This window comes from Heptranchias perlo, chromosome 9 (assembly GCF_035084215.1).
Source record: "Heptranchias perlo isolate sHepPer1 chromosome 9, sHepPer1.hap1, whole genome shotgun sequence".
In the NCBI taxonomy this organism is placed as follows: domain Eukaryota; kingdom Metazoa; phylum Chordata; class Chondrichthyes; order Hexanchiformes; family Hexanchidae; genus Heptranchias; species Heptranchias perlo.
Window position 1 is genome coordinate 32,246,066 of NC_090333.1, and position 18,173 is coordinate 32,264,238.

General features: G+C 45.0%; 1 protein-coding gene across 1 annotated transcript in view; it reads right to left on the bottom strand.

Annotated features, from left to right (window-relative positions):
* Positions 1-18,173, bottom strand: part of LOC137325257 (mucin-22-like) — a 50,793-nt gene that overhangs the window by 10,270 nt on the left and 22,350 nt on the right. Inside the window, exon 2 of the mRNA XM_067990131.1 lies at positions 381-953. Within this exon, the coding sequence (XP_067846232.1) occupies positions 381-953 (573 nt within the window). The remainder of the gene's footprint in view (positions 1-380; positions 954-18,173) is intronic.

Sequence of the window (18,173 nt, forward strand, 5' to 3'; positions counted from 1 at the left end):
TGCTTTTGCCATCTTTCTCAGCCAGAGGGGTTGGGTGCAGGAAGGAAAATATGAGAAAGAAGCTCCCAAAGGCTCTGTTACTTGTGTTGAGAGAGAGTTGCAATATTCAATGACCTAACATGTCATTTTCAGGATCCCCGTAGCAATATTTTATCGCACTTTCCCTGCCTCACCTCCTCCTCTTCAAAAAAATATATTCATGGACCCATGGAGTGCACCAGGATGCTTTCACCTCTACAATCTTAGTTCAAATCCTACCCAGTAGGGGTAAGGCCCAGGTGTTTTAATCTATCTCTCCAAGGATCCACAGCACAGGAGTGGCTTCTGAGATGGCATTAATTTGAAAAAAAATAATTACAAATGAACAAGAAAGGTCTTACTTTTTGATTCCTCCCGTCCAGCGGATGTTGGAGATACACCGTTTGGCTCAACAGTGATTTCAGATCTGTAGTCTTTAGCTGTTGAATAGATTTTCCCATTTGTCTCCACTTGCAGTGGGACTCTTGTGGTTTCGACAGTAGGAACAACTTTAGTGACATGGCCATTTCTCTCGATCACGACAGGGCCAACAGTGGCATTCACTGAATTGGTACTGAGACTACTGGTACTTGTAGGGCTTCCAACTGATGTATTAACTCTGACTTCAGTTTCATTTCCTGTCTGAAGGGCACCGTCTGTATCATTTTTGGTCAGGTCACTCATACCAGCAGCATCATTCAGAGTGCTGACAGTTGAATTTTCTGATGAATAGTTAAAGCCAGTTCCACTTTTCAGGCTTGGAGTAGTGGCAAGGCCTACAGTGCTTCCAATGCCAGTGTCGCGGACAGTGTTACCACTGGCTGTTGTTGTTGCAGAGTTATTTGATCCCACCGTAGTTGTTGACAGATTAAACACAGATGTTGTATCACTGGGCAACGTTACCATTGGATCAGCTGGTCCACTTGTATGATTTCCTAAATTAAAAGTAATGGGAAGCATTGGTAGATCATACTATAGCTATTATTGTTCATCAGCATCAAAACCGAAATATGCTCATTTAGCTCTGGAGTTGCAATAGCCTGCAATACTTCATATAGCTTGACTCAAGACATTAAAAAAACATTTCTGATACATCCCTCAAACTCCATCTACACCAAGAACAGACTGTGCTATTTTACCGTGCAAGAAATGCAGTGCCATTTTTATTCCACAGATTTGAGAAAAATTTCACTCGCTATCCACTGCACTGTGAAGTGCTCCAAGATGTCTCCTTTTATATAGGTGCTTTGGAAATGCAAGAGAAATGTAAGTTTTTGTGGATCAACCAGTCTCCACAACATTCCAATTCACTTAATTAAAACCTACTGATTTAACATTTTTGCAAACCTAAAGCGGAGTAATTACATTGAGTGCTTGGGGAAATAAAAAAAATGACCAGTGTTTATACTGTTCACAATCTTAGCGTCCTATTTGACCCTGAGCTGAGCTTCCAACTCTACAGCCTCTCAATCACCAGGCCTGCCTACTTCCACCTCGAATTTCACCCGTCTCTGCCCATGTGCTGCTGAAACCCTCATCCACGCTTTTGTTACCGCCAGACTCGACTATTCCAATGCTCTCCTGGCCAGTTTCCCATCTTCCACTCTCCATAAACTTCAGTTCATCCAAAACTCTGCTGCCCGAATCCTAACTTGCACCAAGCCCCGTTCACCCATCATCCCTGTACTCGCTGATCTACATTGGCTCCTGGTTCAGCAATGCCTCCAATATAAAATTCTCATTCTAGTGTTCAAATCCCTCCATGGCCACACCCCTTTCTATCTCTGTAGCCTCCTCCAGCGCTCAGAGATCTCTGCGCCCCTCCAATTCTGGCCTCTTCGGCACCCCCAATTTTGGCAGCTGTGCCTTCAGCTGTCTTCGCCCTAATCGCTGGAATTCCCTCCCTGAACTTCTCTGCCTCTCTCTCCTCCTTTGTCACTCCTTAAAACCTACCTCTTTAACCAAGCTTTTGGTCACCTGTCCTGATATCTTCTCATACGGCTCGATGTCAAATTTTGTCGGATAACGCTCGTCAAGCGCCTTGGGACATTTTACTACGTTAAAAGCGCTTTGTAAATTCAAGTTGTTGTACTGTTGTTTATTTAATACTCCTACAGATAAATTGTTCTGGCTTCAATTATATATTGAATAAAAAAAATGGATTGTGTTTTATATCATGTTTAACGTCCAAATTGTGAATAAATGCCATGTGCTGATTCATTCATTTCACACAGTACTGTCGGGTGCATATCTGGTTAAAAATTATGCTGTAAGTTCTTAAAACTTTGTTAAGAAAAATCTCCCTGATGAATTGGCAAATCTCCCTCAAACTATTAGCTCTACTCTCTGATCCCATCTTTTAAAAAAAGTTACAAGAAATAAACTTGACATCACAAGGTCCCATAAGCTCTATTTGTACTAGTACTTGGAGCTGTTCCAGTGCAATTTGCTACATGGTACTGATAGATTGAAGGAATACAATAGCTTTATCCTTGAGTTGTCATCTGAAAAATACATTACCATATCTAACATTTCATAGTGACTGGGCTCCCATTTAAATTGTTATCTTCGCCAAAACTTTCAAGGCTAGCTGCTGAAAAAGACACATTTCCTCCCTCCCCCACCCCAACTAGCCGTGGATCCCAACACTTCCCACCTCTCTTTCCTCCCTCCCACACTTTTAGTAGAGCACCAAGGGATACCATCTGTTGGGAGCTACGGCCATCTTCAGAAACAAGGACGACAAAAATGAAAAACAAGACCAAACAAATAGTGCAGGAACTTGCCAGGTACAGCGGTGAATACCTCAACCTTCACTGGACAGTAAAAGCTCAATTCAGAACTAGCAACTTTACTATTTCCAAGTACTTGACTGGATCAAATAGCCTTTATAAATCTAGCAAAGTGAAGAGTGACAGTATAAGAAGTTGATTGGAAAGTGCAGGCTCAAGGAAATTCTCATTCATTACTGAAGTACGTGTCAAGTCTACACGAGCTGACCCATGCAAGCAAAAAAACACAACTTGCATTTATATACCACTTTTCAGACTTGAGCACATAGTCTAAAGTGACACTCCAGTGCAGTACTGAGGGAGTGCTACACTGTCAGAGGTACCGTCTTTCGAATGAGACATTAAACTGAGGCCCCATCTGCCCTCAGGTAGATGTAAAAAATCCCACGGCACTATTTTGAAGAAGAGCAGGGGAGTTTTCCCCAGTGCCCTGGTCAACATTTATCCCTCAACCAACATCACTTTAAAAGAGACTCTATCTGGTCATTATCACATTGCTGTTTGCGGAATCTTGCTGTTTGCAAACTGCCGCCTTTCCTACATTATAACAGTGATTGCACTTCAAAGATATGTCATTGGCTGTAAAGCACTTTGGGAAGTCCTGAGGCAGTGAAATTCTTTTCTTTTCTCAGAACATCCCAAAGTGTTTCACAGTCAATGAATACTTTTGAAGTGTAGTCACTATTATGTAGGCAAACGTGGCAGCCAATTTGCATGCAGCAAGGTTCCACAAAAAAAGCATTGAGATGAATAACCAGTTAATCTGTTTTTAAGTGATGTTGGGTGAAGGATAAATGTTGATTGGGACATTGGGAGAATTTACTATTCTTTTTCGAAAAAGCGTCATGGTATCTTTTACACCCACCTGAACAGCTTAACATCTTATCCAAGAGACTACGGGCTCGAATTTAGCAGGCCTGCGGGTTCCCAGCGGGTGGTCCTCCGGGAGCGTCGAAAACGCGAACGGCGAAATTAGTGGGTTGCCCACGCGATCGTAGCAGGCAATCCACTAATAGGATCCAATTACCTGCTCCTCCGGGGTCCACGGCGCTGGCCTGCGCGTCGGGCGGGCTGCGCATGCGCAGTACGATCTGTCAGCTGGAGGCTCTCGAGTTAAAGGGGCAGTCCTCCACTGACAGATGCTGCAACCAATGGGACAAATTGCAGCATGGAGCAGCCCAGGGGGAAGGCTGCTCCCAGTTTAATGATGCCTCACCCCAGATATCATCAGATGGGGTGAGGAGGAGGGGGAGGACACAGATCTTCCCCCCGGCGGGCGGGAGGAAGCGGCCTGCCTCTGCCACCAAGAAGGCCTGGCTCGAGGTGGCAGAGGGGGTCACCTGCGCCACCAACATATCGCCCACCTGCATACAGTGCAGGAGGCGCTGCAATGACCTCAGTAGGTCAGCCACAGTGAGAACACGAAGTCCTTCCCCTACACTCCGTCTGCCACAACACTGCCCCCACCCCAAATCTCCTTCAGCACCGCCAACACTATTCTGTCACATCACCCTTCATGCCCACTCACACCCCATCCTCATCTTACCTCCACCTACTCACCTCGCCAGTACTCATCCTGCCACTAACACGCGACCCAATCCTCATACAATCTCATGGCTCCATCCCATACTCACCCTCTCGTGCATCTCCCTCACGGCCAGCCTCACTCAACCTGCCACCACCTGTGCTGCAGCCACAGGGCATGCATCACATATGTGCAGTAGGCAGGGTAAGGCAAACGTCTCGTCAGCATGAAGGGGGTGCACAAGGGTGTCTGAGGGTTTGTCATGGGTGTTACCCATATTGAATTTCAGAGCCACAAACAGCACACATTATATTGACACCACCACTGCCATGTCTCCGCGAATCCTGTCCATTGTGTCCAATAATGCCCGCTCCTGGGTATCACTATGAGGACCCACCACTGATGCCACCCATCGTGTTACTGCAGAGTAGGTGCAGGTGTATTTGCAGGGCTCGTCCGCGCAGACAACTGAGAGACATCGGCGGTGTTGCCAGCTGCACCCTGGAAGGATGCGGAGGAGAAGGTGTGGAGGACAGTGGTGACTTTGCCAGCGACAGGTAAGCAGTTGGTGCTGGGGCCAGCCAGGAGCAGCTCGGCATGAAAGAGGCTGCAGATCTCCACGACTACATGCCGAGCGAATCTGCGCCTCCCTGTGCACTGCTGCTGGGAGAGGTCTGGGGAGCTGCGCCTCGGTCTGTGGACCCTGTGGCGAGGGTAGTGCCCTCTGCGACGCGTCTCTCTCTGCGGTAGCCCTCCCTCCTGCTGTGCAGGTGGGCGTGCAACCACACCGTGTTGGGGGGATCCACGTCTCTGCGGCGGACGGCGTGGACTGCGAGGCTGCTGGTGGTGGTCATGCTCTTCGTCCTCCGAGGGTGTCCACACACCACCCAACTGGCAGGTGTTGGTCTGAGGGGTTGTGCAGGGTAGGTGTGTGGGTCCTCGGACTGGGGCTGCGGTTTCGTGTCGGTCTGTCCTCTAGCTTGGCCGGGGGGTGGTGGGGGGCAGGGGTTGCCCTATGTGACGCGGTGGCCTCCTGCGTGGGTGAGGGCGCTCCCCCGTGGAGCGCACCTTGGCACCTGCCACAGGCTGCTGGCTGCAACACGCCTGGTTTGAAGGGTCCTGTTTCCCCCAGTGTGGGAAACTGACTGCTTTGAACGTAAAATCCCACACTTCCTCTTTTGACAGCTGCTTCAGCTCATTAACTGACCACAACGAGCAAGTTAAGTGCTCTCAAGTGGAACCCCGCTGGCTTTAATTGCCTGCGGGATTCCCACCAGCGGGGCTTGCGCGCGCAGCCCCGCACGTCAGCGCGGTACCCGGAAGTGGCCGGGATTTCGTCCGAATCCGGTCACGTGATCGGAGATCGGGATTTTCGGGGCCCCCCCGCTGGAAACCCGCAGGTAACCCGACCCTAAAATCGAGCCCTACATGTCCAACAATGTAGCACTCCCTCAGTACTGCACTGGAGTGTCACCTTAGACTATGTGCTCAAGTCCTGGAGTGGGGCTTGAACCCATAACCTTCTAACTTAGAGAAAAAAGAGTACTAATCACTGAGCCAAGCTGACACTTAAAAAAAGAGTAGTTGGTATCTTTAAGAAAATGAACCCTGTCTTAAAGGATCTCCCTGTTTAGAGTGACTACATCTATTACTGGTTCCAGCGTATGAAGATTGAGATTTGAAACTGCATTGAGACCAGCTGAAATCTACCCCATAGGTGGTCAGAAAAGACAGTGGATTTGCACATCAGCAACTCTCCACTGATTACAATATAAACTGGATGTAAAACTTCCCAGCAGCAATTGAAGATTTTGATAAATTGTCAACACCAAAACAGACATCAATTCTATTTTTCCATTTTCATAGTCATCAAGGACAGAAGGTGTCTTAGCTGACTGACCCTGCTGACACCAAACAGAGGAAACCAAGAATAACCCTCCTCCTCCTCCCTCAAGTAAAATTGGAATTGTACAAGTTCTAAATAAGATACCAAGTAGCAGTTTTCAAGGCTGTAAAACTATTTGCAACAAACAGCTCCAGAAATTATGAAATCACGTGGGGCTCCTTCAGCAAGAAACTCACTTCCAAGTGTTCATTACATGGGATGCAGTTTATTTGCCTTTAATCCTCCATCACAAAGCAATCTGGTAATTATACAGTAGCAGTTAAAAGTAATTTGCCTTCAAGTTCTTTGTCACGATCTTTTATCGCCCTTTCACCTAGCAAGTAACTATAGGCTATATGCAATTATGAATAACCAATAGCTCACAATGCATAACAAAAGGCAGCAATTCAATATTGTGTTTTATAAATTATCCAAGCACTGCCCACCTAGTTTAAATCACCCGAACTGCTCAATTGAATTATTGCCTCGTACCTCACTGCTAGCGATGCATTACACTATTTAATTAAACCAACCTTGTACCACTATTTTGAGAGAGCAGTAAAGCACAAGGAAATTTAATTGAACACATTAAAATTATTTGGTCAATTAGCTAAATTGAAACAGTTACCTACTGTATAGAATATTTATGAGCAAGTGGCTGTGTTCCTGCACGTGTGGCTGTTGTACAGCATAGCTGTACTCAAACATGCAATGGTGTTTGAATTGCTATCATGACCAATTAACACCCACAAATAAAGTTAGAATCATAGCGATCAGGAATTTACCACAATTAGGATAACCATAACCCACTCCACTTAGATGGAGGGATCAAATATCTCACCACCTATGCTGCCATCTATACTCTTCTACAGTGATCTTGTGTCTGAACATCAATTTTCATGTTTGAAATTTGATTTAAGTATTTATTTCCCCCCAACCAATTTCCTCCGCTGCCCTCCTTTCTTCTCTCGAAGTCTGCAACCTCTTGCTGAGTATGATTCCACAGTGGATGGGTGCCCTTCAATACCTTGTCCAAGTAGCCATATTTATCTCCGTGCCTTGGCAGCATCGCATCGCAGACACGCCTACTCCTGTCCTTATACAGACGTGTACTTCTAGTGGGAATTGTTGGGAAAGTGATCAGGGATGAAAACCTCAGCCAATTTTCTTCTGCTTAATTTGGGGGCCTGAATTAACTCACCAAGACTGACATCAAACCCACGACCCTCCAAGTATGGCTCAGATATTTACTGGGTAAACTCTGAACTATTGAAGAAGTCCATTTACATTTTTTGGGTGGAAGGAGAGAAATCCACCCCTTTAAATACCGTGCACCCATTTAAATAATCAGACAGTAATTTAAGACATTTCCATTACACAGTGGACTCAAGAGGAAGATAAAAATGATCACTCACATTTCTGCAGTTCACATCATGTCTTTGATGCATAGAGATGATGTAGTCATTGTTTATAAAGTTATGTAGGCACTGAGGAGACCACTAGCCTGATTTAGTGTTTGGGAATTTAGTTAGAGTCAGATACAGTCCCATCCAACTGGAAGTACACGTGCTGACTTTGTAAGAGCACAACAGTACGGTCGGCCGTAATACCTCCAGAGGTGAATGACCTGCTGATACTTGCTGTCATAGCTCAGAGGTGAATATGGCTACTAGGGTGAGGTACTGAAGGACACCCAGCCCCCATATTGTACTGACAAGAATAGATGCACAATCACAAGCAACGATGCCAGTCAACCCAAACAGATCACATGGAAACAGATTGGATATATCTGAATTATCCAACTAGCTTACAATGTCATAGCAAAGTGATCTGATTTACTGTTTGAATTGTCCTGTTGCAAATACAAACCTTTAAATCTGCCACATTCAAAAAGAGCCCATTGGTGCCCTCTATACACAGCCGGAAGAAACAAAAAAATATATAGGGCTGCAATTTAAAGTGACTGTTTACATAAATCAAAACTGGAAAGTAAATTTGAGATGTCTGCTCACGATTTCTGCTTTTCCAGATCAGTACCACAGCTTTCAGTTTATGCCAGTCTTCAACTTGAGCCCATCTGTCAACCCACTAATGCCAATTCCACAGAAAAAAACCCCACTAGAAACTAGATAACCTAAAAGATCTTCACTACTGACTCCTTTGTTTCTCATTAAACGCACATTTGTGGGGGTTTTTCCTTATAACTCAATGACCTCCTGATTTTTATCTACAAGAGTTTCCAGGACTCCACCTATTGTCAAGGTCACATAAAAGGTTGATCCACACACTGAAATGGAATATTAATCATCTGTTCAGTCAATAACTTCATGCAGATTTTAAAGCTCACTAGCTGGCAGTTAACTAGGTTTAAATGGTACAAGGACCTTCTGTCTAGGCATACCACTTTACATTCCATTCAGATTAAAACCCAATCGCTGCTCACAACTCAAAAACAATTTTCCAATTTGATTCTCCATTATAACACCACATCATTGTCAAGTTAAACATTTTTAAGTAAACAATTTTCAACAAAAAATTTGCCAAGTCAACATAACCAGGAAAAGCAGACCAGAATTCAGACAGAAACGTCCATGACTCAGCATTAGCACTGACTATTGACACAGATACAGAACAATGCCACATAAAGTCATAAATTTCTATGCCTGTAGATAAAAACAGATACTCCAAACTAGGGCAGCGCAGGTTTGTCCACTAATCCACTGTACCATGGAATGCTAGGCCCCACAAGTGGAATTCTTGGCCTCAGTCATTTGGGGGAAGGGTGGAAGGTTCAGAAATAAATTAAAAGAAAGAAAAATTACTCTGTTCCTCTCTCATCTACCAGCAACTGTAGAATGGTACTGGGACAATAAACTCAAATAACATTTAAAAATTCCACAGCTTTAACAGGTGATTTGACAATTGCTGGTTTTCTGTATTGAGTAACATGGAAAGATTACTGCAATGCCAGGAGGAACTTGTAGAGGAGAGGGTGGGAAGGAATCAATGTGGGCAGAGGCACAAACCAGCATTAAATGGTGAAATGAAAGGATGTACAAGAAGATATTCCTGTCTGCTATGACTGGAGTCAACCATTCTTTTGAACTAAAATCAGTAAAAGCAACTACAATTACTTAAGAGTTAAAAGTTACCACACGGTTATAAAGTGCTTCCAATTATGTAGTAACTTTTAATCTTGTGTCATTGAAGTTTTTTTTTAAAAAGGACAACTCTACTGATCCTTTCAAGTGGAGAAGGGGGGGGGGGGTCTTTCTCAATGTATTGTTCCAAACCCTGTTCTGTGACATTCTTGACATACCAGAAAGATACAGAAGAGTATTTTCAGTCTTGTTTATATAGTTATTTAATGAAGAAAAATGAATCTGACACCATTTCAAGTTGAGGTTAGAATTACTGTAAAAGACACTGAACCCAGAAGTAATTGTTTTACACTAAGATTTAAAGTACCTCAGTGGCTGATAAATCATAATTATTTAACGTTGGACAGCAAGCAACTCAAGTGATTATGGCTCAACTACTCACTGCCCTATAAATTGGGCAGGCGCCAGGTTCGATACAGAGTCTGTGTTAAGTTAGTTGATCTCAGGATGGAGGGGTGATAAACTGGCCTTGGTGTCCCTAAGTTAGGGAGAGTAAACAGCCAAAATACCCACTCATGGTAGCTTTACAGAGATTCCTGTTGAACGTGTAAAGGCAGGATTGAGTTCAGTTCCACACGGTCAAATTTGTTGTCAGGGAATACAAGAAGAAAAGATGGACACAGAATCGAGCCATGGCCGGCAGTGGCTCACGTTCTTTGACTGTGGGGTTGGGAGGGGCACTCCTACTTTCCGGCTCCACATTCAGGGTAAGTATTTTTTTTAAAAACAAGCTTACCTTGTTGGTTGCAGCCTAACAGGCAATCCCTTTAAGGACCGCCTGTTAGGCCGCACGTAGACATGGGGCATGATTTTAGCATGGAGCTGGGAACAGAGTGGGTGGGTAGATTATTGCAAGGAAAGCCTGGAAAGTCAAGTGAGTGCACCGATTTCTGTGATCACAACTCAACGGATTTCAATTCCGGGTTTCCTGCGAGACAGCCAGCTAGACAGACAGGCTGGCTGTCGGGATGGAAAACAAACGGAAATTGGAGAGGGAGAGATCGTGGGCCGTGAAGGACATTGGGGGGGGCGGGAGGCGTCTGATGCTGGAGGTGGCCATCGATCATTGGCGGAGGGGTCTCAGCGTGAATGCTGGTTTAATATCCTAGCCAGCAATTTCTTAGATGGGGGTGAATGAGAGTTTGTGATCCCATGCCAGAATTTCTGCTCAGTGGTGGGAAGAAGGTTTGTTGTCCTAACCTGGAATTTCTGCCATGTCTTTATGGTCATATGCAGTGGGGACGCATTTGGCCCATGGTCATTTTGGGGGGTGGGGGGGCTGTTCTCTGATATATACTCATTGGCTTGGTTCCCAATATTTGCTCAGTTTTGGTTTTGACTTTTATTTCTTTGCTCAGTTGAGCGGGGACCACGTTGATTATTCTACCATGATGCAGTGGTGATGCTGCGGGGGCGGGGGGGGGGGGGTGGAGAAAGAGATTTCTTTTCATTGTCTGCAGTTCTTGCTAGTTGATCTCCCATGGCACTGCACATGGGGAGTCAAAACCAATGAAACTTTTCACATCAACCAAGGGAGATATTTGAACCAAGATAGGTAGGAGAGGGGTAAGAGAAAGGGAGAGGGTGAGAACAGCGAAGGCTGACTGAGTGAGGGGAAGAGGAAGGGTAGGGAAGGGAGAGGCAGCGAGGGGAGAGGAATGGGGAGGGGAGAGAGGGCGAGGACAGGGAAAAAGGTTGGGTCAGGGAAAGATGAGGGGAGAGGAGGATGGCAAGGGAGAGGAGAAAGGGAAAATGAAAGAGATGGGGAGGAAGAGAGAGGGAGCAGGGGAGAGGGAGAGATGGTGGTGAGGTGGAGAAGGAGAAAAGCGATTTCATGATCAGTGCAATATGAGTAACATTCATATGTTGTCCTAACAGCACCACCACTAGAATTAGCATTAAAAAAGGTGAAAAACTTAACGGATGTCCCTGGCCATTATATTCCACTGCATATGGGAAATGTTGTTGATTCAAAGGGCATGTCAATCACTGCTGAAGGAAAACTCAGCGAAGGAAAAAGGAGGACCTTTAGGAACTCTGCTGTGGAAAATAGAATTATTAGAGCAGATATGACAGAAGGAGAAAATTAGAGAAAGGGATGAAGTATTTACTGGAAGTAGGGTGGGAAGAAACACAATCCAAATAGCTGTGGGAGTCCAAGCTTGTAATAAATATCTATGGAAAGCCTATTGCCAAAGATGGAGAGAGAGAAAGCCAGAGAAGGGAAGAGATGGACCACACAAAGGCAAATAATGGATGAGAATTGGAAACACAGATGGAGTTCTAAAATTTTTATTAGCAAAACAGCCAAGTTCTTATAAAATGTTATTTTTTCAAGTAACTTGAAAGACTATTCCAATATTTCAGATGTAGTCACCATTATTAAAAATATACGCTCGTGCACACACACTCATTGATTCAGGATGTTAGCAATTGATTATTTTCAGTTTATTTAATTTAATTGAGCGATGGCAGGAAGAGTGAAGAGAGACCCAACACAAACAACTCTCAGCCAAACATTGGCCTGAGAACTGAGAGACCAGCTGCAATCCCTGAGCTTTTTCTAGAGATGTGTCAATCACAGGTTTAAAGGGCTTCAGCACGAGTCTGCCTCCGTTTCACAGGTGCATTTGAGAAGCCATGGGAAACCCATGCAGGTAAGGTAAAATTCATTTCAGGTTCAGAATCAACAAAAAATTACCTACCGCAAGTATTTGAAGTAGTAAATTGCTCTGTTAATGATCTTCCTGTCAGCATTAATTGGGGACGCGACCTCTGGGTTTCGGATACACGCGCATCTAAACGAGCCTGGGCTAAGTCCGAAAGCAGAGTTGTGGTCCCGCTGATGAAAACAACTATTTTTACTACCCACCCACCCCCAGTCCATCCGTTCTTGGGAGTTCAAATTACCCCCATGGTCTTCCCGAGTGCACCCAGCACCGACTGCCACTGTAACTTACCAAAGATGTGAAAATAGTTATACTGAGTGCAGAGTTACAACTTAATAACAACTTGCATTTATATAGCGCCTTTAACGTAGTAAAACGTCCCAAGGCTCTTCACAGGAGCAATTTTCAATCAAAGTTTGATACCGAGCTATGTAAGGAGATATTAGGTTAAAAGGTAGGTTTTAAGGAGCATTTTAAAAGGAGGCAAGAGATAGAGAGGCGAAGAGGTTTACGGAAGTAATTCCAGAACTTAGGGCCAAGGCAACTGAAGGCACGGCCGCCAATGCTGGAGTGATTAAAATTGGGGATGCGCAAGAGGCAAGAATTGGAGGGGCGCAGAGATCTCTGAGGGTTGTAGGGCTGGAGGAGGTTACAGAGATAGGGAGGGGCGAGGTCATGGAGGGATTTGAAAACAAGGATGAGAATTTTAAAAAATCAAGGCATTCCTGGACCGACCGGTAGCCAATGTCGGTCAGCGAGCACATGGGTGAACGGGACTTGGTGCAAGTTAGGATACAGGCAGCAGAGTTTTGGATAAACTCAGGTTTATGGAGAGTGGAAGATGAGCAGACGGCCAGGACAGCACTGGAATAGCCCCATCTAGGAGGTAACAAAGGCATAGATGAAGGTTTCAGCAGCAGATAAGCTGAGGCTGGGGTGGAGAAGGGCAATCTTACGGTGGCGGAAGTAGGCGGTCTTGGTGCAGGCAGTTAAGCTGCAGGTATAGCGTGTAACGCAGGGAAAAACTGAAGTGCACATAAGTGCAAATTTTGCAGTGGTAGATTTGGAATTGATACCGCGCATGCCAAACATCTACAAGAGTCTCATCACTAAAGGACACTGTAGGCAGACATTCTCGCGAAAACAGGAGTTTTCGTCCAAAGTGTGGGAATCCCTTCCATTAGCAGCAGGACTTAGTAGTGGTATTGAGGGAAGGGAAGAGACTGGATTAAAAAGTGATGGGGAGGAAAATGAGGGGAAAAAGGGGACAGGGAAGAACCTACGAGTGGTGCTTTGAAGGGAAAAAACAGGACCAGCATTAACTGGAGAGGGAGAAAGACAGAAGAGGTCAACATGAATTGGGGAGACCGTCAGCTTGAACTGGGGGGTGGGGGAAAAGGAAGAAAAGGAGAATGAAAAATAGTCCAAGCCTAAACTGGGCTGGGAGGGGGAGAGGAGTGCCATGTGGAATTGAGGTGAGGAGTAAGAGGGAAGAAGAGCGCCATGTGGAATTGAGGTGAGCAGTAAGGGGGAGAGGAGTGTCAGGGGAGTGTGAGAAAGTTGGATTGGTACAATGTCTCTGAACTGGATCTGGAGAGGGTAAAGTACTTTTGAACTGAGGTATGGGAAGGGGAGGGTTGGAAAATGGAAAGTGACTGGTGAAGTATCTTTTGAGGAAGTGACAGTTTGGTTAGTCTGCTCAAAATCCAAAAATCTAGTAATTAATTATGAAATTTAAATGTGCATATCAACTAGAATGCATCATTTTGACATCAAGACTTTCCCGGGAAGCAAGCCACTGGTGCCACCCCTTAGAAATGCTCCACCAATTTTATGTTTTCAACATTTGTAATCCTGTTCAGGCTTTTATGTATTTACGTTATTTTTTCCCCCTCCAACATCAGTGAAGAAATGTTGGGTATACCTATGGTTTAAGTTATCAAACCCATGAAAACTGTTTTCACATGTCATTCGCTTATACTGGAGACCGTTCAAATTATCAGCTTTTTGGAGACCGCATCAGCTTCTTTGAAGATCGAAATCAGCCTCTTTTAGGTTGGCATGGAGGCGGTTCCATGCAACACATCATCATAAACAAGACAATGAATAGGATGTGTCGCAGTAGATGACCGTGCCTCCCTCAGTGAGTCTCTTGTTCACCCATAAATAGATCTGGAGCTGGAATACACATCCTGGATAAAATCTGGGATTTGGCCACGTACTCAGTTTCCAACTTCTTCACAAGATCCTTATGTGGCACTAGATTGAGAGACTTACGAAAAATTGATTTAAAAAAAGCAATTCCCCTGGACCTTACGATAGTCTGCAATTTTGTACAAAGCCACAATCTACCCTACACATTTCTCTTGAAAGCAATCTAGCCTACTGCTTGCTGATTGCTCCAAATGATCTATTATGTGTGCAGTAACAACCAAAGAAACTACCGTAGAAGCCACTGGTATCAGCAAAATTCCTCAGTAGTTTTCGGCTCACTGGGTTGCTCCCTTTTGTGGGTAGAAAGCAGCTGTACCTCAAACAGAATTATTCACCAGCTTCAGAAGAGGAATGTTCAGTGGCTCCTGGCACTGGTCTTTTTAAGCCACAGGCATTCTTGCACTCTCACCTAGAGCAACAGTCACTCAGTACATTTTATATCAATCTTTGTTGCATATCTCCCCATGAAACATTCTGCATCATAGTATCTCCATTATACCCTCCCCCCCCCCTCAACTGAAGGTTTGAAATATTTACATGTTACCAGGTGCTACTTTGTCAGGAGTGAGTGTGACAGCCAACTGATCCCACAGGTGCAGAAGAGCTTTCTGCAGCATTCTGTAGCAACCTCAGGGGAACAGCCAGGCACTTTAAAATCCTGCACTGATTTTGGAAAATAAATGCTGACAAGTGGATGCAACACAAAAATCGCTAACTGTCCCTTCAAAAGTTGCTGGGTAGCTTGTATGAATCCAACCTTAGTGCAAGAGGAACATAGTCTGGTACAGGACTCCCAAAACAAACTTTGATATCCCAGTTATTACCCTATTTAGAATAAAGTATACCTAGAGCCATTACAACTGTACAGATGTGCCTTATTCTTCTCAATGATCTCCTTGTTCCTTAACTATCCTCCTTATTTTGAAAATCAACCACCAGCCACTTGGTTTCAGGCCACCTAACTGACTCCCTTAGTGCAACTTACAGAAAAGATGGAGCCTTCGACTTAAGGGGTGTGTTTTCAAAAGATAAAACTTGAAGCAAGTCAGTCATTCAAGCGGACACATAACAGATGTTTTAAAAAGTGTGTTCCATACTTAACTAGCTTAGAAACCTTGGAACACATCCAAGACCAAGTGACTAATCTGGCCAGGGATATTTCAAACGAAGGATATGATAGGAGAAGTTGGCACTGGGAGCTGGTCATTTTGGTATCTTTTTAATAAAAAAAATGGATGAGAGAGACACAAAGCTTCCCAAAAATTAATAAATGAGGCTCCAATGCTGAACACAGTTGTTATTTAATTGCCACTTGTCTCTAAATTCTGCTGAGTTATAGTCACAGGGCAGCACCTGGAAACTAGAAAACGCAGGAGATTTGAGTCACAGGGCAGCGCCACCCCAAAGGCTTTGGAGTCATGGAATTCAGAATTCATGGGCATTCACCTGAAAGGGGCATTCGAGGAACATCACACATACTGGCTCGGAGGATGTGCGACAGCTGACAGATGTGACTCTACAGCTCTCATTTGTGGCAACATCAGGAAGGCTTTTTCTCCATTGCGAGTACCAATGGAGCGTGCAGCGGCCTTATTGGAACCAATCCTTTCTTTTAAAAAGGATGGTTTATTTTAAGTCAACGGGAGGAGAATTTCCACATGGTTTTCGGTGCAATTTCAGCGCATAATGGGGGCCAGTAATTGTGTGGCAGGAAAATGGGGCTGAAGCCATTTTGACCAGTGTTCTAAAAAAAATTCTTAGTGTTTTTGGCCCTCCTTGCCTGCTGAATCTCAAGCGAGTTTGAGAAGGAAGATGCTCCCAGGCAGGAGCTTCCTACTCAGCTCCTCTGCTTTACAATTCTATCCTTGGCTATCCATTGCCCTCTTTCCCCCAATCTCGTCTCCTCTACTGCTTAAAGATTCCCTGCCCAAATGGCAGGTGCATTTTAGCTCAATCTACAAGTTTTCCAGATTTTCCAGACTGCTGAATTCCTCTGTCATCAGGTCCGTGCTGCTCTGCTGGACTACACTTCTCAGTTACCATGGCTCCATTCTGCCATTCGAGTCACTTCAAGTTTACAGTAACCTGGTCCAGCCTAAAGTGTCCATTTCCCCATCTACTGCTGTTACCTACTTTTTTTTTTCCATTCGTTCATAGGATGTGGGCATCGCTGGCAAGGCTGGCATTTATTGCCCATCCCTAATTGCCCTTGAGAAGGTGGTGGTGAGCCACCTTCTTGAACCGCTGCAGTCCATGTGGTGAAGGTTCTCCCACAGTGCTGTTAGGAAGGGAGTTCCAGGATTTTGACCCAGCGACGATGAAGGAACGGCGATATATTTCCAAGTCGGAATGGTGTGTGACTTGGAGTGGAACATGCAGGTGGTGTTGTTCCCACGTGCCTGCTCTTGTCCTTCTAGGTGGTAGAGGTTGCGGGTTTGGGAGATGCTGTCGAAGAAGCCTTGGCGAATTGCTGCAGTGCATCCTGTGGATGGTACACACTGCAGCCACGGTGCGCCGGTGGTGAAGGGAGTGAATTTTTAGGGTGGTGGATCGGGTGCCAATCAAGTGGGCTGCTTTGTCCTGGATGGTGTCGAGCTTCATGAGTGTTGTTGGAGCTGCACTCATCCAAGCAAGTGGAGAGTATTCCATCACACTCCTGACTTGCGCCTTGAAGATGGTGGAAAGGCTTTGGGGAGTCAGGAGGTGAGTCACTCGCCGCAGAATACCCAGCCTCTGACCTGCTCTTGTAGCCACAGTATTTATGTGGCTGGTCCAGTTAAGTTTCTGGTCAATGGTGACCCCCAGGATGTTGATGGTGGGGGATTCGGCGATGGTAATGCCGTTGAATGTCAAGGGGAGGTGGTTAGACTCTCTCTCTTGTTGGAGATGGTCATTGCCTGGCACTTGTTTAGCACGAATATTACTTGCCACTTATCAGCCCAAGCCTGGATGTTGTCCAGGTCTTGCTGCATGCGAGCTCGGACTGCTTCATTATCTGAGGGGTTGCAAATGGAATTGAACACTGTGCAAGCATCAGCAAACATCCCCATTTCTGATCTTATGATGGAGGGAAGATCATTGATGAAGCAGCTTCAGGACTGTACTTCAGTGCACTGCTGGCTTTGCGGCTTTACTCTGCTGCTGTGTTGCATCCTGGACAGAAATTCGCTTTCTCCTGGCTGAAGTCCATTTTTCCCAACTGGATCCTGGGCTTTTCTGTGACCTCCACCTTCACTGCCGCTTTCTATAGAGACTGTATCTGCTGATAACACTGACTATAGACTGCCTCTTAAGGCAGGCTTACCCACAGAAGTATGAAGGTAATTACTTGAAATTATACATTTGAAATTAAACTATGCATTAGATCAAAAGCCATCCACAGAAGATTGCATTTCTCATATCGATATTGAATAGATAGTTATTCTATCTATTCTTTGAAAGTCTGTGATTGAATGAGATAGGATGAAGGAACACCGATACATATTCAAATCAAAATGGTTCATGATTTGGGGGTGACGATGTTCTAACATAGCTGTTCATCCTTCTCAATGGGATAGGTCGGTGGCAAGGGAAGTGCAGTCAAAGTAACCTTGGTGAATTGTATGCAGTGCATTCTGTATTTCATACATACGGTGCAGCAGTGGTGGAGGGAGTGGATATCGAATCCAGTGGCAGGAGCATTGATCAAGCAAACTGCTCAGTCCTGGGTGGTATTGGGCTTAGAGTATTGTTGCAACTGCACCCCTCCAGGCAAGTGCTATCCATTCCATCCATCACAATCTTCACTTGTAAACAATTTTACAACACCAAGTTATAGTCCAACGATTTTTATTTGAAATCTACAAGCTTTCGGAGGCTTCCTCCTTCCTCAGGTGAATGTCAATCTTCACTTGAGCCTTGTAGATGGTG